General features: G+C 42.8%; 1 protein-coding gene across 1 annotated transcript in view; it reads right to left on the reverse strand.

Moving 5' to 3' along the window:
* The window catches only part of FAM124A (family with sequence similarity 124 member A), a 38,269-nt gene extending 10,814 nt beyond the window's left edge, over window positions 1-27,455 (reverse strand). Inside the window, exons 1-3 of the mRNA XM_033052081.1 lie at window positions 27,304-27,455; window positions 17,290-17,321; window positions 655-1,394 (exon numbers count right to left, since the gene is read on the reverse strand). Coding sequence (XP_032907972.1) covers window positions 655-1,394; window positions 17,290-17,321; window positions 27,304-27,362 — 831 coding nt within the window. The 5' untranslated portion in view covers window positions 27,363-27,455. The remainder of the gene's footprint in view (window positions 1-654; window positions 1,395-17,289; window positions 17,322-27,303) is intronic.
* Between the last annotated feature and the right edge of the window lie 544 nt (window positions 27,456-27,999).

Genomic DNA, 27,999 nt, shown 5'->3' on the forward strand with positions numbered 1-27,999 from the left:
TGCCAGATGGGCAAGGAAGCTGCCCTCCTCAGCCTTTACAAGTGTTACGCAGCTCTGGAATGTCTCTCAGACTGATCTTCAGGGTACATTTCTTTTCCTTTATCACCTCCCTCTTCATTCTGATAATCACTGTACAAAAGAGAGATGCAGTTTGTCACCCAGTGATGCTAAAAAATAAGGAGTACCATTAGGACTTCTAATTGTCTTCCATAAAAGCCTCATAACTGAGGGCTATTTTAAAACTCCCTGTCAGTTCTGTGCCCATACTTCTCATAAAACTGCACTCATCAGCCATGATTTCTCCACTTGGGCTCATAATTCCTTATCTCCTCATTTTTTTAAACAGCTATCTCATCTCATATCACTCTTAGCATAAACTGAGGTTGACTGATATCTGGATAACATTATTCACTGCTTTTGTGATCAGTTACACAACAAGTAAGTGGTTTCAACACAGCCAGCGGCTTCAAGTTCTTTCTTCAGCAGTACTATCCTGGCTCTTGCTCCAAGGATAGAGCAAAAAAACCAACCAACCAACCAACCAACCAACCAACCAACCAACCAACCAACCAACGGGCAAACTGTCAATGCACGTTAAGCTTTCCTGCACAAAACTAAGAAATGTGCTTCTATTTCCCTGTGCACCAAACTTACCTGCAAAAGGATCCTATTTCCATCGTGGTCTTCTGTCTGCCACCTGCCTTCACTGATGGGGCTGCAAGGGTTGGGCAAAAGAGGCACAAGCTGCCCCACGTCTTTTACTCTGAACTCCAGCACGGCTGACTCTGTCCTCACTGGAACGTGTCCCTTTGGGAGTTTTTTTAAAGAAAACTGAATGTCTATTTCCATGTTAGAATAGACAGGGAAAACACAAAAGTCCGCTTTCTTCTGACACACTGGTCTTTTCAGTATTAACTCATACAATTTCAGAATGTCCACAAAATTTTCACTCCTGCAGTATATGGTGAAGCGGATCATTTCTTTCCCATAGTGCACTGGGCGAATGGCCCACAGCGGAGTCTCTGGAGCCAAAGTGTAAAAGTCTTGGCTGCATGGCATGTAAGGGAGGAATTTCCCATGCATTAGCTCTGTGTGGTGGTAATGCCAAGGTGGCCGCTGAAAAGCTTCGTGGAGCTGCAAGATGGGTTCTTCTCCATACTCCTCCTGCAAGAACAGAATGACAGCGAGGGCTGGCTGAGAAACACCAGCCTTGAGCAGCTTCCTGCGCTTCCTGGGCACCCGTCTTTCTGAGACTCGAAACAGCTGGAGGTCTGGATGGATCCAGGCTAGAAGCTTATCAATGGCCTGCTGAAGAGTCTTGGATTCACCTGGGTCTGTGATGATATGTACACTAACAAGGAATGGGTCTTGTATGCCTTCCACAGAAAGTTCACCTGAAATATTAAAAAAAAAAAAGTCCTTTAAGATTTGCAAGCAAGTTGACAACACTTGGGTGACCCTTAAAGGAGACACAGTCTACTCAGTTGCAGTGGGCTTTTCTTTTTCTCCATCTCTCTGAATCTCACTTGTAGTAAACAACAACAACAAAAAAAGTACAGTGATATAGCAACCAAGAAAATAATCAGAAGGCAAAGTTTCATCAAGCATACCATAAGAGTTGCTGTTTCTCTGAGATAACATCCAAAAGATGCTACTCAATGTGCATTTCTTTGTTAGAAAAGACCTGCTCCATACAGCTGAGAGGTAGGAAAGGCAAAAATACTGATATAGAGTGGGAGTGTAAGGGACAAAAATTATGCACAGAATGTTAAGGGTGGAGTGTGTTCATCCCACCTTGTTTTCAATTTTGCCAATTGGCTCAGGGCATGGAAATCACACCATTGAACTCCACTCTATCACCCTGACACTGGAGTTTTACACACAGTTAAGTGTTTTATATCCTGGAGGCAACTGTTCTAATAAGTAAGGCAACATTTGTAGGGAAGGTAATATCTTTTATTAGACCTACTGATGAAGCTGGTAAAAAAAAAACCCCAAAACAGACGAGCCTTCAGGCACACAGGTCCTTCTTTAGGAAAATATATTGCTGGTCCCTACAAATCCTGCACTATTGATATTTTCAGACTATCAAGACTGTAATACTACTGCTTTAAGATTTTCTTAAGATTAGGGAAGACTTGCAAAGGGAGGAGGCACAAAAAATTACACTTAGGGGAAAAAAGAAACCTCTAGTAAACCTTGGCAATGTCCACAGGGGCTCTATCTCTTTGTCCCTGAAACTTCCTTGACAGTCCAGCAGAGCAATGGCTGGTTAGAGGTATAGGGAGAAATCGTTACTTTGTTCTGCTGGAGTTACAGCCAATAAAGAGGCGTGGTGATCCAAGACAGTTTAATAAATTAATCAAGTAACCTTGATATTTTTGCTGAAATGGCTCCCCTTGTGCGGTATTTTGAAACCACCTCCATGTCTGAGACCCTGAGCTTGGGCACAAAGCCTAAATGTGAGAAGCCTTAGAAAGGCTTCCCAAGTTTTCATTGTGCAGACCACATTTAATAAGGGGATTGTCTCAAAGGCTATTCCCCCTCCTATTAGCAATCAGTACAACCCTCTCCCTCCTCCCTCCTGGCATCAGAACAACATTCTTGTGATACTTCACCAATTGCTTTAATGGAAAAGCAGCTTTGTGTGAGTAGTGTATTTTAGTTGTCTTTCAACACAGAATAGCTGCAAGACCCAGAGAAAATTTAGATGCAACTGCATAGCTTTGCAGACAGAGATGACTGGTAAACACAATGCCAGCCTCAATTTAGAAGCTGCAGAAAGACATGGTATGCAGAGCAAATAGCAAGTGAGCATCTTGCCTAGGGGAGATAAAGAAAAACCAAGTAAGTATTCAAAAATACAATTACGGCAGAGATCTCGTATCTCTGCATGAAATGAGTGATGTGGAGGGACTTTGTCAGATGGCTAATGGAAGCAAAAAAAAATGGAAGCAAAAAGAGCTGTGGCAATCATTACTGGTAGGTAATTCTTTGAGATACCCCCTGTGGGTAGTCACAGTGTGGGAGAAAGACAAAAGGGGTGTGGGGGGAGGTGCTCTCATGGTCCTATACATCAGACAGCAGAAGAGGAAGGAAAACAAATTGCAGAGAACAGTGATCTAATAAAACCTGAAACCTGATAACTACACAGTCATTTGTTTTCTAAGACTGGAATAGAAGATGCTTAGCTTTCTTCTCTCTCTGATTTCTGTGTTACACAAATGCTATCGAGCCTGCAACAAGTGACAGGCTTGATATTTATGCATATAAATGACTGCAGCTCTGAAAGAAGCCTGGGCACAACAATGTGAAGCACAGTGCCATCGTTGCTGTCGGCTTCTTGCCCTGCATTAAAAAAAAATAAAAAATCCCTGAGCATGGCTTTTCTACCCTCCTGTTGCTCAGCATGGTGCATGGACATTGAATGGCTAAAGCATTTTTCAGAAGTGGAGCCCTGTGGGAGCCAGTGGCAGCATTAGTATTCTGCAGCCATCGCTGCCTGTGCCCATCAGCACCAGATGCTTGCAGAACCAGGCTCAGAGGCACAGCACAAAGCCACCCTTAGGAGCCAGAGTTATACAGAGCAGAGCAAATCATCTCTCCTTTTTGAGATAACAGCAACTTTGTGAGTGCAACAGATCAGTACAGAAAGAGCTTCAGTTTTGTTTTATGTTAGCACAGATGCTTTTACATGTTTCATTGTGTGGCTTCTGTGCTTCTAAAATGGCAATCCTTTCTGTTTGGGTAAACAGAAATAGAGAAACTTAAGCAGAAATACGAGGCAAGGAGAAACCTTCCCTGAAATGACAATAAGTTGCAAATTGTTTCTATGTTGCTAACAAGTCTTTTTCCTTCATCTGAGAAAGAAGGAGGGGAAACAACTCCATTTCTCATGACACAGTTCAATTTGCCACAGGGTAAATTGTTACAGAAGCAAATGAAAGCTCTGCATATGCATTAGCCTTCCTGTGTTACTAGTTAATCCCACAGAAAATATCAAAATGCTGAGGCATCTATTTGAAAATAAGCTTCACAGTTCTCACAGCTATAACATTTTTTCTCTTCCTATGACAGAAAGGGATTAGGTCTCTTTGAGTTGGCAAAGCACTAACTCCGCTACGAGGTAATTACTATCAGGACTGAAAGAGTATTTACAATTCTAAATTTTTTACTCCTCTGCTAGGTAGTATTAACCACCCATGAGAGGTTAAAGCAGTCAGACCAAATGCTGTGGAGCTGTTACACTTGACCTCTCAAAGCTGGGAGTGGAAGGTGGCCCCGATATTTTATGATTGTATGGGTCCTTCTCCACATACTATTTTTATTTTGTTGCTGATGCGATATCGCTGAGCTGAGATAAAAGAAAGTCCTGCAAAGCAGAACAGCAGTCCAGCCCTGTGGCTCTTCCTGTCCAGAAACTAGGACATTTTCATCAGTAAGACAATCTGAAAGAAAGCAGTGGGGTCCTGTCAAGTCTGCCTGTGCCAACTACCTCATTTTGGTGACTCCTCTCAAACTGAAGCTGCCTGGGCTTGGGGGCAAACAGGACAGGTACCTACCTGTCTATCCCAGCTTCTACATCCCCTGCTGTGTGCATGGAGAGAGGCAGCCAACTCTGAAAAGCCTGTGGGGGCTGATTTTGCCTTCCTCATTCTTTTTCTCCACTCACTCTGTAGGGAACAGCAGCACCTGCAGAGGACAGCCCTCCTGGCATCCAGAGCTGCCTGGCTGGGTGGCTGTGAGAACAGGGGCTGCTGAAAGGTGTAGAGAAGAGATCTGATGAGGAGTAGCTGAGGGAGCTGGGGGTGTTTAGCCTAGAGAAAAGGAGCCTTAGGGTTGACCTTATCACTCTCTACAGCTGCCAGAAAGGAAGGTGTAGCCAGGTGGGGGTCGGTTGCTCCTCACAAATAACAAGTGATCAGACAAGAGGAAATGGCCTCAAGTTGCACAAGTTTGGGCTTAGACTGGATATTAGGAACAATCTTCACCAAAAGGGTTGCCAAGCTTTGGAAACAGGTTGCCCATGGAAGTGGTGGAGTTCCCACCCCTGGAGGTATTTAAAGGACAGGTAGATGTGCCATGTGGTGACACGGCTTAGTGGTGGATTTGACAGTGCTGTGTTAATGGTCAGACTCAATGATCTTAGACATCTTTTCCAACTTAAATAACTTTATGCTTCTATGACCTAGTGACACAAATACCCATGGGTGAAGTGGAAAGCAATGGGTTAAGTGGCTGGGGGGAGCAGCCACCACCCCTGAGAGGTGCCATAAGGACTCAGGTATCACTCTTGCTGGCTGGCCCTGACCCATGGCAGGCCCAAGAGGTGTAAGGTCAGGACAGCAACCCCAGCAGCTGGGAAGCAGCCAGACTCATCTGCAGACATGGAGAACTGGATCCAACACTCCTTCTCCCTACAGTAATTATGCACTTAACTTTGACCCACACAAGAAGTAAAACGTCCCTAGAGTTTTCTTCCACACCACTTGCATAATCCTAGGTTAAAGAAGTCTCCCTCTTTAATTTGCTTTTTGGCCCTGGGTCTCTTGCACACCCTGCTCAAGAAAATTCTGGCCATGACCTGCAAATCTGGTCCCTCTTTTACACAGTAACATACTAAGGTTGCATTCCCTCTGGAGGTGCCCTGAGCAAAGATCCATTCTTTCTTATGGTAGTATTCCAACTATGTCTTTATTTCAGGGTAAAAATTTTACTTTTAAATTTTATTTATAACTACTTCTTATTTCACCACCTTCAGCAGTCTTCATGAGATCTGATTTTCCAGGTTTCTCAAGTGGACTAAACTCACCCCATAGCAGAGCTTAGGAAGGACATAAATACCTGTCTCCCTGAAATTCGTTCCTCACCCTGTGCTGGGTAAACAAAGGGTGAACCTAAAGACCTCTCAGACTTACCAGGAGTTATTTAATGAAGAGTTACCTACAGGGCCAAGGAAACCTGGTAAGTTTTGTAAGATAGGACTGAATTTATAATGAAGTGAGATTTTAGGCAGGCTGGTTCCTAGTCCTAGTTTGTGCATGTGAAAGAGCATTTCCAAACTGCAGCAGATACTTTCAATTTTCTAGCTACATACGTTTTCAATCTTCTATCCAAGAAACACAGAGGAAATATTCAACCAAAAAATACTTGACTTTTTTTTTCATTGAGAATCAGAACACAGTAACACAAACTCCCATTTTTTCCACTGCAGCATGATGCTTCATGAGAATCAACACCTGAACCTGTCTTATGCCATACAGACCTGATTCCTCTATCTCTACATCAGGCAGAAAGACATCAAATTCCATTTGACTAAACCACATGATGCAGTACCAGAGATGTAAATCAGGCAATGGGAGAGGTTCAGAGAGAATTTGCCAAGCTTCTGATCTGCAACTCCCATCAAGCAGTACTTCATTATCAAGAAATTACTGCAATTAGGAAGTAATGAAATAATTCAAAACCAAACATTACAAAACAGCATATTTTTTCACTGTTAATCAATCAAAATATTTCAACTGTGGGAATGAAAAATAATCCCATACACAGTATAAATAATGTCAGGAAAAAGAAAAAGACACTATAATAATTCCAATTAAAATTTTCCAGGATTGCTGTTGCACAGAAAGTATCAGTACTTCCCTGCTTTGATCACATTGCAAAACACAAGGAAATGTCAAAATGGTAGCATTTCTCAGTGAACAGGACCTTCATGTTTTATCTGAGTCCAAGGCAAGAGTGATCCTTTTACGTGTATTAATTGAAAGGCTCATGAGCAGACAGAAAATCAGAGGCTACTTTCATAAACAAGGATCATTGCTTCATGGGCAGCTGTAACAGAAGCAGCAACTGGAGACCTCTGGCAGCAGACCCCACCACTAGGTCGGTCATGCTTTGATGAATTAGGCAGCATCAATAATCTTTTGAACAAGCAGGATGTGACAGATTCACCAGCTCCTCCATTCCCTTTCCCTGCTGCTTAATAGCATCTGACAAATGCAGGGCTGCTGGATAATGTGCTTCTCAGCATGCCCTGCTTTGCACACCACCTCGAATTCAGGAAGGATGTTCAGAAGCAAGAAGAAAGGGTTCTCTCTTGGCACAGCACAGTGCCAAAAGGAGAAACTCTTTCAAGCTCCCCTCAGAGCATCATTTTCCTGGGGAACTGAAGTTGAATGTTCTACAATGCCCACTCCTCCATCCATGCTAAGGAAGCACAGACAATACACAGAAGACCAGCACTCAGACAAACACAGCAAAAATCTGCTCGTCCAGAGGCTGCAGAACAATTACAAAAAAAAAAAAAACTGAGCAAAAAAAAAGCTCAAAATTAGGCCCATTATCTCTCTGATGGAGATAAAAAGCCGCCCCGGTACGTTAATATGAGCAGGCTTACAAGGAATCATTATTATCCTTGGTGTACAGCACTGGAGCCCATCCTAAGGGAATAAATCTTGTCAACAACTGACATTTGATGCCCATAGAGGCCCTGTATGATGAAGCAAAGGCAATGGCAGACCTAACATGGTGTACCTTTGCTGTTAGATGGTAAAACTCTTGCTGAAATTCCCTATTGTGCTCCAGCTCCAGTGAATTTTCATCTCTCCTCCACCAGTTATCTTTTCCTGACCTGCCTAAGGGTGACTTTTCATGATCAATTTAAGCTGCTGTTGAAAGAGGCCATCTTACATCCTCCACCTCTCCATGTACTCCTGCTGCCTTCCCTTCTGTTGGCCTGGGTGCTTGTGCAGCAACAATTCCTAAGCTGACAGTGCAACAATACCTGGCACTCCCTCTTCCATCTGCAGTCAGATGGGCTGTGGTGTCACCTCAGCCCGCCTCAGAGCCATGTGGCCCTGATCTCCTCCACGGGAATCGCAACTTTTGTGGCACAGAGTCCTCCCATGGACAGTTATGGACCTGATGGATGTCCCTGCAGCTCATGGCTGGCTGTCCTGGGCTCCTTTTGTAGCCCAAGGTGAGAAGCAGAGTCAGACCCAGTCAGGTAAGACCCACCACTCTCCACTGTGCACACTTCCATCCTGGGTGCCTCATCTGCATGGACCGACACACATTATCTTGTTCTAGTACATTGTCTTGCTGCACTCCTTGTCCATAAATAAGAAGTGGTTTTGTGGTAAGTGTTATGCAAGAAAAGCTCTCGAACTACATGATTTTCATGTCTTCCATTACATCCTCCAAAACCAACTTCTTTGACTCCTTTAGTCAGGCTGCTGACTGTTCATACCAAGGCAAAGAGTCAGAGTCACTCCTCAGGTCACAGATATATTCCCAGCCCCCATTTCCCTCCTCTCTTCATTCACAGTACTGCAGATTTTTCACCTATCTCCTCACTACCTGCCACCTAAGGAATGTTCATGCTTGGTATAATAGGATGTGTGTGCTGCCTTTGGGCTGATAGTCCAGCTGTAGGTTAGGAAAGGAGGTAACTTGAACTCACTTTTTCTCCCTCTTGTCCCAGTATTTCATTCAGTTCAAATGAAACCTGTGGGAAGTTAGTGTCTCTCTGGAGAAAGACGGCATAAGTTCACATTACATTTCCCTTCAGAAACAGGCTAAAGAGTGTTTCTGGATGTGTAATCCCATGTCCCTGACACATTTTTGCTGGGTGTGTGTATTCCAGTCAGGCTTTATAGAGCCTGGAGGCATGTCAAAGCAGAGGCTGTGCTTATTGTATATTAAGCACCCAATGAAAAAAGGACTCTCAGCTCTGAGAAGACACTGTATAGGATCTTCATGCAAACAAGCTTAGGAACCTACAGTGGGTGCTTTCACACCATGGTTACAAGCAAGTAAACTGCTTGGCAATTCCTTACAAACACCCTAAGACTGATTTTTCTGCCAATGCTCTGGGCTTCTCCATGAGCTCTTTATTTTGGCTGCCTGGTGTTCTCCCTCAAAATACACTGCTGGAACATTATGTAACATTGTTAGAAATAATCTGAATTTCAATTTAAAAACCCAACAGCCTTGTCATGTACTTATCCTCTGGAGAGCACTGAAGTCTTCAATACCCTCCTCAGCCACAGATAAGAATCCTAGTTCTTGGCAAGTACCCAGACACTGATATTTGGTATAAATACCAGATTCTGCAGAGAGCTGCAATGTGTAATTCAATAACAAGTTGTGTGTGTAATTCAATTACTACGTAAATAAATTACTACATAATAAAACTCCCATCAGCAACTACCAGTAAATCAAAAGCTGTAAAAAATTGCATCCAACACCATAATTTCCAAAGTTCTCTGATTACAGGCATTGTGTTTTCTTAAAATTCCACTCATGTGAAAAGCTGAGATTCTCAAAAATATGTTTTTTGTAAAAGGGCAGAAGGAACACTGCATTTAAAAAAAAAAACCCAAGAAACACTGCACACTTGAGCAGCTAGCAAATTCAGTCCAACAATGAGCTCCATACCACACACAATGTACTTCAGTTAACTGAAAGTGTGATTTTATGATGGGCTTAAGACAATTTAAGACTTTACTGCTGGCACTATTTCTTCTACTATTCTCAGCTAAGTGTTTCCAGTGCTTCCCATGTCTAGATGCAAGTTGAAAGAGCTTGCTGAACATACTGAAAAGGAACTCTCAGGACTTCAGGAATAATAAGGATTGTGTCTTCTGGTGGCAGTCAGAAAACTAGTTTGGCCAAAAATATTTATTTTCAGACAGACCTCTTTTAATCAGTCTGTGCTTTTGCACAAATCTTCCTGGTATCACAAAGATGTGGCAGGGAAAGCCAGCCAGAGGTCACACCAAAACATCTGCACCAAAGACACAACCCAAGACAGTATGGGATCAAACCCTGAGGCATGGATGAGCATTGCCATGTTTGTGTCTCTGTAGACAATGAACATTACCAGCACTACAGCAAAGGACCCATTTGGACTTGGCAGTAGTGGAAAATTAGTTTGAATCTAATAATCCTTCCAGCTGACAGCAGCATGTGGCTCAAAAGATCTACCCCCTACCAGCTAATGGGAAAGGAAGCAGGAATAAAAAGCATGATTAGTTGTCAGTGCTCCATCCTGATCCCCTGTGATGACCAGGAGCCAGGAGTCACCTGGTAAACATTTCACATTTTATAAACTATAGATACATTTTTTTTTCCCAAACTATGAACCAACAAATGTTGTACCAACAAAAACAACAAGCAGAGAACATCTACTGCTCTAGACTGTGGCATGCACTATTACCAAATGCCCCAGTCTCCACTGAGAGTGCATAAACAAATGGTATTTATTTATTTTTAAAAGTGCAGATGAAACAAAGTACCCCACAAAAATGTACTATGGCCATGAGGAAACTAACTGTTGGCATTGGCAACATTTAGTAGAAACTGCCTTAATAGCTTCAGCCTTCACAAGTGTTTTGTTATTTGACCCAGTGACTCAGATGGCTTTTCCTGTTCTACCCCAGCTAGTGCCTCTGAGTCAGGAGTTGCCATGGGACAGATTTATTTTTTTAGCTTCCCTCTTTGGGCTTTAACAATTCAGACAGACATAGCAACAATTTCCAGATCATTCTCATCACTGTACCAGCTGAACTCAGAGTGCCAAGACCTTTCCTGCAACCCATTTCTCAGGGTTAAAACACCCACTAAATGGCTGCCTAGCTCCTTGTGGTTTTCTGGGACAGCAGCAGCAACACTTCCACAGGGGGAAATTTAACCCACATCACCAAATAATCCAATTTAACTTTTCTCTGACATATTTCCTGTAAGATTTTACTACAACTGTATAGCACTCAATAGCTCAGTGTCTACCAAAGATTTCCTATGCTTCTGAAATATGCTTGGATTATAAAAATTAGGATGTATTTGGTTACATGGTTTTGATTATGACTATGTGAATTTAAATAAAGGAGCTAGAAAAATATTTATATTGTCATCCATACACATTATTCATTTTTAATAACTAGTCCCAGTTTTCATCTGCTGTATGACAAGAAAAAAACAACAACCCGACTGGATGTGGTCAGAAAAGAGTATACAAAGCAACTGCAAACAATGTTTTTATAACTCTGGCCCGGTAATTGTTTAGGGTACACTTGCACATCCTTGATATGGAAATCCCAAGCTAGCACCAAGCCAGTAGGAAATAATTAAGCCACGGGACACACAGCTTGGTGCAAGCTAAATGATCCTAAGAGTGAAACTCTGAATTTTACAAAAAAACAGAGATACACAGGTCACTCCAAGCCAGACAAATTTGAACAGGAACGTCAATCTTAACATGGGCAATGCTGTGTTTGTGATCAATGCCACTTGGAATGCAAAAATCAAATCTAGCTTTGATTTCAAGTTACACATTCTTTTGTGTATGTCCTTACACATGGCTGTGCCTCATCTCTAGAGGCACCTTCCAAGCTTGACTCTCTGTGGATCAGTTCTGTTCTTTTCTGTCCTGTATGCAAGCATTTGGTCCTTTCATCACAGTGGAATCTGCTGACAAGCAGCTACACAGATGTTTTGCACAGCCAAAGACTGCTAGGCTGCACGTACCAGTGACATTTTCCTTCTTCACCCTGCCAGAGTGGGAAGCAGCACTGCATTTTACCTCTGGCATCATAACACGAGCCAGGCAAGATAAGCAGGAGATGTATTATATTTTCCAGAGCTTTATTTTCCACAGGAGCTGACACTTCAGATTTCATTACTATATAAAACACCTGAATTTGCACACTGACAGATGCTGCAGGCTAAGACTACGTTATTTGGGTCCAATTTCCTTTTGCATTTTTCCTCATACTTTAATTAGTGTTCCTTTTATAATAACACCTTCTGGAAATACAGTATGATGCTGGCAAGCCTGCTATAAATTGTTTTTATAATTGTATTTAATATAGTTTATTGCCAGCCATTGTAAAAGCATCTCTATTCTCTATGGAAATAAGAAACAATATACTACAGTGTATCTTTGTATAGCAATAGAAGAATATAATTATATCCTTACACTCATTAAATTATGTTGTTTGGAGAAATAGACTTAGAAGATACCCAGTCCAGCAGTGCCTGGGTACAGAACCAGTCAGAACTAGCCTAACTTAAAGTAGACAACTATATTATGAAATTCAAGCTTTGTGACAGATTTTTCAGTCAAAATCAGACCCACTCCCCTTCCTGCTGCTGGTTAGTTTACATCCCACTTAACAGCTCATTGAAGCCAGATTTTGAAATGATGCACAAGTAATAGGAACTTCTCCCCCTGCTTTTGTTACAAGGCATCTTGTGGTGTGTTGACCCCGGCTGGACACCAGGTGCCCACCAAAACCACACTATTGCTCCCCTCCTCAGCCGGGCAGGGGAGAGAAAATTTAATGAAAGATTCATGAGTTAAGGACAGGGAGAGATCAGTCACCAATTACTGTCATAAGCAAAAAAGACTTGATTTTGGGAAATTAGTTGAATTTATTAACAATCAGAATAAAAGTAGGATAATGAGAAATAAAAGAAATCTTTAAAACACCTTCCCCCACCCCTACCTCCTTCCTGGGATTAAGTTTACTCCCAATTCTCCACCTCCTTCCCTGCAGTGGCACCCAGGGATGGGAATTGGGGGTTACAGTCAGTTCATCACATTGTTTCTGCTGCTGCTTCCTTCCCAGGGAGAGGAGTCCTTCCCCTGCTCCAGGGTGGGGTCCCTCCCATGGGAGAGAGTCCTCCATGAACTTCTGCAGTGAGTCCTTCCCACGGGCTGCAGCTCCTTCCAAACTCCAGCGTGGGCTCCTTCTGTGGGGTGCAGGTTTTCAGGAAGGGGCTCCAGCCTGGGCCCCCATGGGGTCACAAGCCCTGCCAGCAAACCTGCTCCAGTGTGGGCTCCTCTCCTCAAGGCTCTGCAGGTTCTGGAGCCTGCTCTAGGCTTCCCACAGGGTCACAAGCCTGGGGAGCTGATGCAGATGACACTGACAAAATGTTGACCAAACCTTGACCAAATCCCCAAACAGAGAGCTGAATTTATACCAGCGTAGGAGCAGAATATCAAACAGAGCATTTATTAAAAAGAAACATGTGCAGTAACCCACGTATTTTATATCTGCCAAAACAAACTTTCTTGTGTTCAATTTCTAGAACCAGAAAGTGAGTGAAATTCCATGGGCTAGGAATATGGCTATGTGCAACATGGAAATAAAAATTTGAATACCCCAGCTCTCAGGTTTACCACAAAAGAATATGTACACCTTACAAGGACTCAATTGTTTCCTAGCTGCTAAAGGAAAGGCAGGGGAGCAGGGGAAGGTGAATTACCAGCTTTCCAACTGCAAAGCAGGTGAATGACACACCCTTTACCTCACTGAGAAGCACAACCTGAACTACTGCATGCTACAGGGTTCTACAATTTCAAATGCTCTAAACTCTTACAGAAACTTGCATCTTATCCCATAGCACCATTTTTATATTTCATTTACCAAAGTAGCTGGACCAGTACAAATGCATATCCAGGCAGTTACCTGACTGCCAGGCTAAAAATGGTTAAGGAAAAAAAAATCCCTCACTTCCACAATTATTTCTAAGACAATCTAGTTATATTGGCTCCAGGACTGACAAGGTGTGAATACTTCAAATCATAGAATCATTAAAGTTAGAAAATACCTCTAAGATCATTGAATCCAATCATTAACCCAGCACTACCCTGTTCACCATTAAACCACATCCTCAAGTGTCACATCCACACACCACAGGGATGGTGACCCCACCACTTTCCTGGTAGCCTGTTCCAATGCCTGACCACATTTTCAGTGAAGAAAATTTTCCTAATTTTCCCCTGGTGCAATTTGAGTCCATTTCCTCTCATCCTTCGTGAATGTTACAAATAACAAAAGTCATATTTCAAAACGTCCATTTCTGGTTTGGTCTTTCTGAAGAGCCATTATCATCAACACAAAGATTAAGCAGAAGAGGCAATAATCAGCCCCCATCAAAACTCCTCCCCCCTAGTTGAAAATCATCCCTGAAACACATAGCTCAAAGCAATCTGAAGATAATTAAAATTATGATGTACACAGGCTGTTGTTTATTGCACCAACCAACACTAATTAATTATTTCTTTGTGATTCTGACTGTCTGTATCCATATGCCACTTATGGTCTTTATATTTTGGCATTATGTATTTCATGTAAAGGTCCTTTCTGTGGGTGTAAAGTGCCTAGGACAATTCTCTCATATAGAATTGGGGATCCCTAATGGTAACTGAAAATCATAATTGAAAAGGTAATTGCAAGTATGGGGAAAAAGAAGGTTAATACATTTCCTAGATTAATGAAGAGCACACCAATAGGCAAAATATCCCAACAAGACAAAGCACTCTTTCTCCTAAAGAACAAAGGAAAAAGTACACACACCAGCACTCAGGTTAAAAAAAAATAAAATCATTTCTCTTCACTGAAATCACACGGCTGAACCATTGAAAGCTGTAATACCTCCAGATGCATCATTCTGCAGACAGGTTTGTGTGACCTTTTTACTCAACTCAATGAGACAAGGCAAAGTGGCACACAGTCACCCTGACAACAGCCAGAGCCTGCACAGCAGGCACCTGCTGCCTTTTCTTGCCGAAATACATACGCTCTGCACTCTGGTACTCTTCCCCAAATTACCCACTGTAAAAAACCATAAACATTAAATGAATGCTGCCAGTAAAAAGCATTTTTGGTTGTCTGAAGCTGGGACACAAGAGCAAAGAAGAAAAGAAGTGAGAGGCTGCCTAAAACCAATGCACCAGGCAGGGCTTTGAACTGCTGAAGCAGTACACTGACCACAGTAACTGCTGCCATGTGCTCAGGGAAAAAAAATACTAGAAATAAACACAGAATGATCCTGCCACTGCCATTTAGCAGCCAAGGAGGTTTTACTTCTGACTTGGGGGGTCTGGAATTCCTGTACAACTTTGCATTGGTGCAAAATCCTGCAGTTTGCTCACCTGCTGTGATAGAAGCTGCAGTTGATTGACCTGCCAAGACTTTCTTAACCTTTTCTTGGCATGTCTGTGAAAAAACATTGTACAGTGGAGTTAATCCAGAAAATGAAAAGACTATTCATTTGTTAAACACTGAAATTGAACCCTCACTGGTACCACCAAATAGGACCTCTGTAAAACCAAATTAGCCCGTAATCCTGGTTTAGATAAACTCCATTAGAACAGGAGCTTCAGGTGAAGCAGCTGCAGGCGATGGAGATTCCTTCCTTCATAATTTACAACATCTTACTTTGCGCTATACTAGGGCCTAACAGCATCATCGACTAGACTACTCATCATTGAGTAGACTACTTTCTGTACTGTGAATGATACCACTTATTAAATCTTTTCCCCAAAGAAATTAAAAGGTCCAAATCACATTTTTTAAAAAAAAATCTCTCTTTTCCAACAGTCTTTTTAAAAAATGCATTACATAGCCACTACCAGCCATGGTACATGAAAGTATTTTTATTCTACCAAAATTCTTTTATGTAACTGCTTCTGTTACTGCTGCAGTGTCTGACCAAACCAACCACACAAACCCCTCAAAAGGCAAAGTTAAATACTGCTACTGCTACTGCTCTATCACTATAATTTGCCTTGGAAACAGAAAAAAGAAAGAAGGAGACTTTTCTGTCTCCTGAACTTGTGTGTCTTTGCTGGCATGATAATACCTCCTTGTTCTGACAAATTACTGGTGTTGAAACACAACTGCAGTCACCACATCCACTGGACAGCAGCGGCCAGCAAGACACTGAGGAGACCAAAGTTAACACGACACACTGTAGCTGCCACGTAACAAAGGATTCATCCTCCTTGGAAACACCTCATTTAATAAAAAACAAGGCTTAAAAATGCAATTTGCTACCTTTGTTTGTAAAACGTGCAGCACTCGTAGTTTTTAAGGGATTCAAACCAAGTTTTTAAATAAAAAATTTAAAACTTCTTGCACCTTGTCTTTTGAACTACTCTGCCTCGATTAAACAAGTAAGTATGAGCCACCGCCCAAAAAGTGAAGGAATTTGGCAGCATATTCCCCAAGCCATCATCCGAAATTGTGAGCTGAGAGGGTGCTGTGCCACACATCTGGTGTAACCAGGCAAATCCAATATGCTTTCACGGTCACAGAGAAGCTGATTGCCTGGATTTTGCCTCCCAGCCGTTTCAAAAATTATTCCTGACAGTGAGAATCCAGAAACCTATTTAAACAACAGAACTGAGGGAAAAGCTGCACTAAATTCTGTCATTCTCAGACACACACACACTGAGCAGATGGAGGAAAGACAGCGAGCTCCTTGCTAGTCACATCAGCTCAGGAGTCAGACATTACGAATGCTATCTCATCCAGCTCTTGTTGAAATCAATTAAAGCCCTTCAGTGGGACCACAGGAGATGGAAAATAACCCTCTCCACACTTCAGTCAGAATGTGTGAATGAGTAAACAACTGACAGCTTTCTTCCCCTCTGATTTTCATGGTGCTTAAAGATCCAGATTATAAAACACAACTTGTCATCTAGGAATTTTTGATGTGCTTGCTTGGCATAAATAAAGCTCATGTCTATGTGTGAATCAGGGAGGCAGCCATCACTTCACACTAGGACAAGGAGAGATACCAGCAGTCATGCATGAATAACCATTATTGCATTTCAAAGTGCTGCGGGTGCAGTGTGTTCTACAACTAAGCAAGTACAGAGTGAAAAAGTGCTCCTTGTGGCTTAAGAAAATAATCATTTTGCATTGGTGAAAAATAAAGAAAAAATAATCCAGACGCAGGAATTTGTCTCATATCAGTTGTATAACGTGAAAATCATCTGGCATTGTAAATATCTAGAATATTTACAATATTCTGTGGCACTTACTAGACCATCTACCATCTCTGAAATAAAAAACCGACTTCACTAGAGTTGCTCTGAAGTGCTTTGTTGGCATCAGCTTACAATAAACATTTAATTATTCCTACATTCCCAGCTCTAATGACATTCATCACTGCAAACTCCTTTGGCCTGAGGGCCCATTCACACTGGCCCACACAGTGTCTATAGATTTTGTTCTCATTTTGCCTTGCATCCTTGTGAATGCCAATATTTAAGACTTTACACATGGTTGTATTTTGGTCATAAATATTCAAACAGTTTAATTTTCTATACTGTTTCCAGACATAGATCCAAGAAGAGAAGGAATGGGGGTTTTACTGTGTCAAAGTGAACTCTGTCAATAACACCAGGTTGATGTTAATAAATATTAGCAAGCAGAAGAAAAAGAAAATATAATCAGCCATTTAAAAAAAGAATCTCAAGGTTATACTCACTGCTGGTAGAGGACATACGGCTGTATTCAGACCTGAAAGACAAAGATTTTGATTAGAATGTATTAAATCTAAAAGAGATAATGAAAAAAATACCAGAATTAACACACAGTGCTTATTAAAATAGTTTAATGCCCATTTATCACTATTTTTGTGCTAAGAGAATAACTGGAACAGGTTTTGAATGCTGCTTCAGAAAAACTGGCATCTCATGAGAATGCTGAAAATATGTAAGTAGAATGAGTAAAGTAAGTAGGGCTTTATCTACGGGTTATTCATGCTACCTAACTCTAGGTGTGAAAACAAAAGTTCAGAAGGCTCTCCATAAGGAAGAAATAGTCTGCTTCAGACACAGCTAGGAGTAGAAGTCTACTAGACTTTGACCCAGCTCCTGTCTCACTTTATGTCCTCTAAAGGATGCTTTGCAGATTATGTTTTTGGCGTTCTTTTAAAGAGAACTCTATTTGATGAGCAGAATTTTTACAGTTCTACAGCCACAACTGTCAGAGAAGGAAAAAAAAAAAAAAAGAATGCCAAAATATATACATTGAGATGTCCAAGTTTTTTGCTTTAGTAGACCATTTTCTTCTTGAAGACATCTCAACAAAACTATACAAAGATTGGTTCTAGTTCAGGGCATACTGGATTATCTATGAGAAAGTCAGAGCAGTTAAGCATTTTGAGCAACAGTACAATTAATTTTTTGGCTGCATATAACCCCAAACTCCTAAAAACCCCATTCTGAGCTGATTAAAACATAGCCCTTTTATGTCCTGAAGATTCCGAAGTAATAAGGTAAAACAAACATACCATCAATATTTAAGGAAAAAAAAACCCAAAAAACCACTTGCTTTACATAATAGTTGCAGCAAGTTTGTAACATTGCTTTAAATTAAAGAAACCACATGAGCCTTGACTCCCAAGAGTAGAAGTAGATACCATCTAAGCATATTCTCAGGATACCCTCATAGTCTAGGCCCCCAGGCAACCAAGGGAATAAAGGACATCAATCCCACATATCTATAGTATCTGCTTTTGTTTTTAATATGGACATATCTCTGCAGAAGAGAAAAGCAATTACCATCATCCTCGTATTTCATAGCTTTGCACTCAGTACTCGGATGCCAAAACTACTGGTTAGGTGAGAAGATGATTAGGAAGTACCCCCAGTTCTTGCCAGTCCTACTGGACTAATGAAAGATGACACGATTTGAATTTTTCAGAAAACTCGTGAAAAAGGACCAATTTACACACCAAGACAAGGTATTCCCATTTCTTTTGCCTAGTTTGTCCAAAGCACGGAGCCGGTGTGGGCCTCAACAGGCTTTGATCATCAAAGCTCCACACCACTCATACATCTCAGCAAGCAAAGAAATCAGGGTTCATTGGCTACCAGTCATACAATTCTGTTACTGCTCAATGTTCTACCTTTGACTGGCTACATGGTTCTCTCACTTCCCATGCCAATGATCAGCCTGTCTCTTGAGTCAGGGTTTCTTCAGTGGGAGTCAATGGTCACAATTTCCCATGACAAAACAGCTTTATACCCAGTTAGAGTTGACTTCAGCACAGTTGCTAAAATTAGTTGGCTTTGTTCATTTTTTCTTTATCTTGTGAGTTCTGCCAAATGTCCTTGTGGCCCGTGAATTCTGCGTTCTTTGTGCCCACTTACAGCAACACATCCTTCCCCCCAAGCTTTGCTAACCTCCCCCTAGTTCTGAGACCACTGAAGCACATCAAGCCCTAAAATTTACCGAGGCAATTCTACTGACTGATAAATCCTAATTTATCTTTCTAACTCCTGGACATCAACATGAGCAGAGAAGGAGAACTTCTCATTCCCACTGCTGGACAATGCACACACCACTGCTCTGGCTCTGGGCAGGGACCAAGGGAAGTGGTGCCAGGGGCTGGCTAAGGTGCTATGCAGGCCATAAAACCACATAGTATTTTCAGCAGTAAGTCACATCAGTGTCACTTGGCACCATGTATATTTGAAAGGGTGTGAAAACTGTATAACATGTCACTCTTCATAAGCCTAGAGGCAAGCAATATACATCCAGCTGCCTCCAAGCATCCCAAGCAAGGATTCATTTAGTCTGCACTTCTGTTTGAAAACAGCCTGGGGCTGTCCTTCAATGTATCTATGTTCAGCACTTGGCAGCTAATTCAAAATGAATCTGCACTGCTTGTATTTCGGAAGGAAGCGAGACAACATTTTGCCTTTTGCTTACTGCAAGTTGGAACAGCATTCTATTACTTCACACTGTTATTTTATTATCCCAAAGTGCTGCAGGCACATTATAGGACATGGAGAATTAATGAGTCCTGAACTGAGGGAGTAGCAGTCTACCTACATGCAGGACTTGAAAAATGAAACGAGAGAAAAAATAAAAAGATGGGGAGTGAGAAAGAAGGAGGCAACAGTGTGCTCAGAGACTAATTGCACAGACACATTTTAATAGGTTTCAGAATTGTATTGCAGGAGTTTTTTTGTAGTTCTAATATGGTTCAAGCTAATATTTAATACATGTTTGTTGCATAACTGACATCCACAAATTAAAAAAAGGTAATTAGGCTCAAAGGCTTATGTCAAACTCAGATAATTAAATGAGAGCTGTACCCTCCCTAAGCTCCCTCTGTTGTCAATAAAAAGAGAGGTCTGAAGTATCTCTCCCTAGCTGTTGACTAGACAAGAAGCCTACAGAAACCACATTTCTAATGTAGAACCCTAGGCCACGTGGCTAAAGCCAAATGGGATGAATAGGAGTCTCTCTGTGTGCTCTCAGGGACAACCTGAACCACCTTTTGTTCTCCCTCCAGCTCCTTTCTTTGTCTTGAATCTAGTCTTTGAGAACACAAAAAACCCAAAAGGCAGTGCTAGCAAAATCATTATTGTTCTCAAAATATCAGAAGAAACCACTTAGATTCATGGAATATATTGGTAAGTGGCTTATAAATTATTTTTTTTCTTTACAGTCAGCTATTTAGGACACTCAATTCCAAAGTTAGTATAAGTCTTTTAAGCTTTGTAGACTGGCACACAAGACATTCTCTTAGACAAAACCATGCATTAGAAAAACCAAGTACTGAAATAAACAACTCCTGGGGCATACAGGCTCTGTGGACATCAAGCAACTGTGTTCCTTTCTGTTCTTTTCATTCCTGTTTTAAACATCCTGAGTACTGGTGTCCATCATTTCCCTTGGAAGAGGATTTTCCCAATAGTATAACCCAAGAGTAAAGCGCTCATGTGCTTTAATGGTGACACCTGGGACCACACTGGGGCTCAGAGGTTCCAGGCCTATTATGTGGCCTTGCAGCAAGCTATTTCCTCTGATAGATGTTAGATTATGGATAAAAGGAAAAAACATCCAAGACAGAAAGTGAACAAATAGAGGACTGTTCCCTTTATAGCACATAATGAGAAGAAAATTATCAAACAGGGTATTGAAACAGTGTGAGGTACTGAAAAGAAAGGCCTATAGCTCAGTCAAAAGACACATCAGTCTGGAGAGAATATGTGCTCAATGGTCAGCCCACCAGTAAAGACGGGCTGTGAAGATGTCAGGAGACAATAAAATAGGAATGCAGAAGCCTGTGATAAAGGTGGGACCTCAGCTCCCATTACCGCCACTGAAGGGTCTGACCTGTGCATTATTAGACATGGTTAGAGCATCAGGAGAACAAAAGATATTGAACAATCCTCTGAGATCTATGTGCACCTCTCACTGCTGATTGTCAGTACAGAGCCTCAAAATACCCAAGAGAGGGAAGCATTCCACTGAATACCAGCAAGAAGCTGCGAGTGTAACTTGCAGTTGCTGAGTGCAGTACATAAAAACACTGTAAACCTGTTTCTTTGGGTGACAACACGGCTATTTTACAGCTCTGGCTCACACAAGCAGTGCAGCTACTCCATCATTACACAGTGTTTGGGTTCCTTGGGCACACTGTGGCACAGCACCACGTTGTCACAGCTACACTGACAGCTGCAGCCATAAACAAACAGTCCCAAGGGAACTGCCTGGGATCGAGGCCAAGTGCCCTGAAACAGTCTGCACCTGTACCAGTAAAACCTCTCACCTTCCAAAACATCTTGGCAAGTGGTCTGCTGGGAATGATCCCTGAACCATGGCAATGTGGCAAAACAAGTTCCTGGCCCATGGTAAAGCATACCATGGAAAGAAAGGGGAGAGAGCTACACGGCCCCTTTCAAACTGATGCCATCAAACCAGTTTAAGGATTCAACAATATGGAAAACTCTGTCCTGTGCTCAGGGACACCCCTACTGCCATTGAATGCACTGGCATGGCTGGAACCAAGGTCTCTGAGCTGTGCAACAGCTCCAAAGGCAGACTGCTGTGTAAAACAAACACATCTCAAGTAATTCTGACATAATACTATACCCCAATATGCCCACGGTCTCCATTGCAAGGACTCCTTAATCCCACTCCCCAAAATGAAATAGTGGAAAGTTTACAATCTCTTCTGCTCTCTGCATCCTTTGCTTGCCTAGGACTGATGGAATGGAGCCTTCTGGATTCACATCTCCCATGCTTTCTCTACCTAGAGTTGTGGCAAAATTTCACTGTTCCATATTAAGCACTGTATTTAACAGCTTCTTTTCCTTCCCTCCCTCAGAAAATGCTCCACAGGGCACATGGGAGTATTCTAGAGCAGTTAAAGCCCCAGGCATAAATTAGAAGGTTTGGCTTTATAGCTCTGTCCTGGGTTTCTTATCACCAAATTCCTGCAGGTCAGATTGCAGTCTGCTTCACTATTACCAGTCCAGCACAAATCTGCTGTCTGTCCTCATGGTACAGTCAAGATGACTGAAATGGAGTTACTCACAGCAACTTGTCTCCAAACTCCTTGCTCTGGATTTCTAGGCAAATGACAAAGGATCAAGATGATGGATTCCCATTAGGCACTACACTCCAGCGCTTATTACCAACCGCAACCTTTGAGACCCCACGTGAGAGACACCATTGTTGTATAAGGCATGAAAAGTTGTGTGTCATCTTCCAGAAAGCACCTGTTGAGGCACCCTGTGCTTTAGAGAGCACACCTGGCTGCACACCCTGCTCACCACTCCCTCACAGAGCACTCTCAGAGGGACACATCAGGTGGCAAGCATCCAGCCATCCCAGTCTGGGGCTGACTTACCCTCCTAGGTCCTGGTTCTCTTAATTAACAACAGAAGAAGTCTGATTTATACCAAGCATCAAACATTCACACAGCTACATTTAGCTCAGGTACACCTCACTGCTTGCTGGGACCTAAAAATTATGGATTTATCACAGAACTCATGGCCTCCAGAATGTGATTTAAAGTCTGTTTCAACCTTGCTTTCCGTGCCTTGCTCCAGTGCCTGGCACTCACAGGTCTGCCTGCCCTGTTGTTCAACCAAACAGCTTCACTCCACTGAGTAAATCTGGTTGGAAATAGTGCCTCAACCCCAGTTTGTGACAAACAGCTCAACTTTACGTTATTGAAATGTCAAATCAGTGACAACTCAAGTATCATGACATATCTGGACTGATGGGTCTATATACAAAGTGAAAGTGTCAGCAGAAAAACCCATGGCAAAACAACCTCCAATTCCAAACCACAACAAAAGAAGCCTCAAGGTAAAAATAGGCCTAAAATAGCTTTTAATATCAGTGGTTTGTGTTCCTGAGAGTTTCTCATAGGTGGATGAAATACATGACAAGAGACTGACATGTCAGTTTGAAGGACTGCCATACAAAGTCGTAAGAATTCCTTAAAGCCAGAAACATGAGACATGAAAGCAACCTCTCATCCCAATAAACCATTCAACTATTCATCTGATAATTTAAGTGACCTATTCTGACTGAGGACACACATGGATTACAGTGTTCTTGATATCTTACCTCTAAGTGGGATAAAACTTCATATATGTATGTATATATATATATATATATATATACACACACATAGGCAACCTTATCTTCTATTAACAAATGCATTTTCTGCTTTAGAACCTCACACCTTTTACTGAACTGCAATTATTTTAAAAAAAGGCTTTTTTATCTTGTTAAGAGTTAAGTTAACAGAGGCTCAAATAATTTGTGACTCAGCCAGGATCACACTTGCTGCTAGAGAGAGCCATAAGGAAAACCAACAAACAAGTATAGCACACTATAAAAATGAACATAATCTATGCAAAATTAATTTGATGAACGAGAGACAGGAGGAAATGTAAAGGAGGCAATAAGTACCATGAAAATTAACTGTAACCAAACAGCAATGGATTTTGCTATATACATCTTACAAATAGCTGCTGCATGGTACAGTATCATAAACTTCAAACATCTCTTGTTTCTCTGCTTTCCAATGGATTTATCTATATCTTGTTGAACTGTTTTGTTGCAGTTGTGTACTATCAAAAAATACTATAAACTTCCTTCCTAAAATTCATCAAATACTCAACAATTAACTCCTGTTTAATTCAGTTTGCATCATCAATATTTACATTTTAAACCTATTTTACAAAAGACCTTCCCATCTGGTACTTCAGCAATGTCTCCCCACTTTCTCTAAAAAGATTAATAATTTATTTGAAATACAAGAGGATAAGTTGCAAATTCAAATAAATTAGAAGTTATAACTTCTCAAAACTTTATAAATTACTTTAAAGTGATGGAAAAAATGACATGTTTAGGCAAACTTTGAGACAATCAATAAGGTAATGAATAAAGTGTGAACTTTTTAAGACATGGGCCCTTACAGCTGTCTAAGAGAACAAGTAAACTTCTGCTGGGAACTGTCATGGATATTGAAATGTTTAGAATATTGATGTTTAGAATTGAGAAACTACCTGCTTTTCCACATTCACTTGGGGTATTGGTCCTGAATGCAGTGAATTAAGCTGATGCTTTGTCCTTGATACCAGGGGTAGCCAATCTGTTTCCTTTCCTCAAAATCAGGCATACCTAACAACTTCCAAAATTGCCTTAGTTTGCCATCTTTGCTCTGCTGTTCAAAGACAGTGAAATAATAGCCTTTGCATGGCTTGTAAAATGAAGTAAATGTTAAAATTTATATTTCTACTGCTCATTTTAAGTGTTACTTTTCTCACTTTTTTGTTTTTCTTTGCCATTTAACTACAGTTCTGTAAACATACACATTTCTCCTCCCTTCAATCTTTCTTACGCTTGATTTCCCTCTCTGTTTTCTTTCTAATAAAAGACCAAAGAAAGACTATTTTACTCTTCCTAAAATGTCAGGTTGTATTGTACAAATTCACTACTAAAACTACTACCAGAGAAAGCCCTGTGTCCCATACTTCTGGACTAAAAGTTTTCAGTAGCAGATGAAATAAGGTTTTTATACCAAAACCTCCCAAAATATGTTTCCTGAGAAGATACAACTTGTATAGGCAAAGTCTCTCAGATCAAGGATGGTGAAACTATCTCAAATCTCATTAATAAACAGCCAATATAAACTAATTGGCTTATACGTTCTACACCCTTTATTTAGGTACTTGACAACACCAGCTCAATCCATTCTTATTGGATTCAGGAACTCCAAATATGCTATTTTTGTTCAGCAGACTCTTCGCCAACCCTATTTACCAAGGCAAATGTAGTAAGAGGAACATATTTTCCAAAGGATTAGGAAAATGAAGGGTTTGAATTGTAATTGATCTTGCCTTTAGCAGAGAGTTTTGCCTGCTTTTGTAGCTGGCAGCCACAACAAAACCTTAAGCAACATATGCCCTGTGGAGTACTTGATGTGTTCAATTTGTTAGCTGCTCTAAGCAGCTTCAGCAGCCCAGGCTCCGTGTAAGAGCTCACACATCATTATGTACAATCACTGAGATGACAAGGGCGTGCAGTGCCTGGATTTACTACAGTCACTATCCACTATTGTTCCCTGAGTGACAGAAAGGGACCACTCCATGCAAAACTGTTACTGAGCCACTCTGACAGTTGTTCCTCCTTATTCTTTCAGAGGATGATTGCTGAAGCTCAGAATAGTCAATTAATTTTCTTTTACATTTTTTTTTTTTACCCTTGAGTAATTGGAGAAAAAGGAGTACAGTTCGATTTAGCAATAGCTGTGATGGGACTGAGACAAAGCAAATAGATCTTCTGGTAACAGGGAAAAGCAAGTGCTGTGAACAGTTGGTTTGGTGAGAAAGCTGAAATATAAACATTGTGAAAGAGACATACGCAACATGTTTATCAGAATTAAATAGCTGCTAAACAAAACCAAAAATAATAATTGAAATGCAGAGACCCATTGCTTTTCAAAATAAACGTCAGGGCAAAGCACTGCAGTTATTAATTGCCATATGTCATTCACATTCCTCAGACAGATTCTTCCACCTTCCATACTTTCCAGTGTCATGCATGGGGCAGAGATGCTTCATAAAATCATCATCTTTAGCACCTCATCAACACCAGACACAAGCAGCTGTCACATCGGTCCCTGAGGTCTAAAGGTTAATGTCACCAGCTGGGTCAAATCCTTCCAAGTGCCTGTCCCAAGGAAATCCAGGTTTTTCCATTCCAGATAAACACAGCAAATTAAGAGTGACTTGACCAATCAAGGGCTTTTTGAGCTTTGAACCAGGCATGAGATCAGTGATTACTTTGTCTTCCTTTTACCCATGTCCCTAATGGGGACTAACCTATATCTGGAAAAGAGGTTTGGAGTTTTCCCTTTGAACTTAATGTCACATAAATTATTTTAAAGCTTTTACTGTTAGATGTGCCCACAATACAAAGTGATGGGAAAAGTCCTTAACTTTTCAGACTACAGAAGAGATTAAATAATTATTTGAATTACTAGCTGGATGTATGAAAAGGATTACCATATGCCGTTTTCACCTTTTAAATTTTTATTTGTAATATTGCTACTTCAGTTTTGGTGTTGTGCACCTGACACCACCGCGCAAAGAATTAGCTTTACAGTGTTGTGAGTCAGACTAGAGGCCAAAGATGCACCAGCAAGGAGCTTGGAGAGAAACAGCTGGAAGAGCAAGGAGTGAGAAGAAGGAAGACTCAGAAAAGAACAGCCTTAGCAGGAGTTTGCAACCTCCTTTTGCCCTTCTGGAGCCAGAGGAGAAGCAAAGGTTCCCTGCCATTCCTGACAAGATACCATGGCAGCAGCATGTAGGACAGGCTTGAAAGCATTTCCCTTTCTCTCCCACAGAGATGGACTGAAGTTGTGAGCTGAATGGGACATCCCATGGATCATCCTTGCAGCTCCATTAACTCAGGAGAAGTCATCCAGCTAACAAACACAGCACACCTCTGGCAGCAGGGTCATGAAGTCAGGGTAAAAAAAGTCTCCTTGACTGAGGTGACACTACCAGCGAAGTTTACAGCAGTTCACAGGCTAGCATGGTGAGTATCACAACGAGAACCACGACAACAGCAACCCACTTTCAGAGTGCCTACAAATCTAACTTGCTTTTGTAGACGGCTCTCAGTCATCCTTCTAAGGAGTCAACTCTCTCTGCCTGGTGTTGTCTGGGTGTCACTGCCAGGAGGAGAGGATAGGTCCTGGACACGCTTCCAGACTGTCCTCAGCCGCACTATCCCTGGGATACAGGCTCGGTGCGGCACCAAGCCCGGACCAGCGGGGCTGAGCGCGGCTCCCACCGCCGAGCCACCACAGCGTGCTCTGGAGTAAAACCCAAATCCCACAGCCACGACCTCTTCGTGTCTTCCTCCCCGTGTGCAGCAGGAGGACGGAGGGCACTGCTTCACCGGAGGGGAACGCCAGCTGCCCGGGGCACGGGGAGCAGGGTGATGCTTCAGCATCGGGGTCACGCCGTTCGAGTCCCAGGACGGCAGGAGGACAGGAAAGGCAAAGCAGCGCAAGGAGTCTCGGTGCCGGGGCGCCGGAGGGAAGCTCTGCCGGGGACACGAAGCCGCCAACCCATCCCAGCCCAGCCCAGCCCAGCCCCGTCGCTGCCGGGACGCGCTCGGCGGCGGCCGCCGGCAACAAGTGCAGCCCCGGGAGAGCCCCCGCACTCACCCGCCCGTCTCCGCTCCCGAGTCCACGCACTCGTCCTCGCCGCCGGGCTGCTTCTCCATGGCGGCGGGGCTGGGGGACTCCGCGCCCGCCCTGTGCGACAGCCAGAGCAGCGGCAGAGAGAGCAGCGACAGCGAGATTAGCGGCAGCGAGAGCAGCGCCCGCTCGGCCGGCCCGGCCCGGCCCCCGCCCCGCTGGAGGCACCGCCCGCCGCGCCCGCTCCCTCCTGCGCGCCCGGCCCGCGGCACAGCCTGCTCCTGCCTGCCGGGACATCGCGGGCACAGCCTGTCCCTGCCCCTGCCCCTGCCAGCCGGGACATCGCGGGCACAGCCTGCCCCTGCCCCTGCCCCTGCCAGCCGGGACATGGCGGGCACAGCCTGCCCCTACCAGCCGGGACATCGCGGGCACAGCCTGTCCCTGCCCCTGCCAGCCGGGACATCGCGGGCACAGCCTGTCCCTGCCCCTGCCAGCCGGGACATCGCGGGCACAGCCTGCCCCTGCCAGCCGGGACATCGCGGGCACAGCCTGTCCCTGCCCCTGCCCCTGCCAGCCGGGACATCGCGGGCACGGCCTGCCCCTGCCCCTGTCCCTGCCCTGCCCCTGCCCCTGCCCCTGCCCCTCCGGGACACCACCTGCGGGGCTGCTGGCTCAGAAACTGCTTCAGCACCTTCACCGCCGCACTTCAGTGTGTCCAGGGCT

The sequence above is a fragment of the Catharus ustulatus genome, chromosome 2 (assembly GCF_009819885.2).
Source record: "Catharus ustulatus isolate bCatUst1 chromosome 2, bCatUst1.pri.v2, whole genome shotgun sequence".
NCBI classification, from domain to species: domain Eukaryota; kingdom Metazoa; phylum Chordata; class Aves; order Passeriformes; family Turdidae; genus Catharus; species Catharus ustulatus.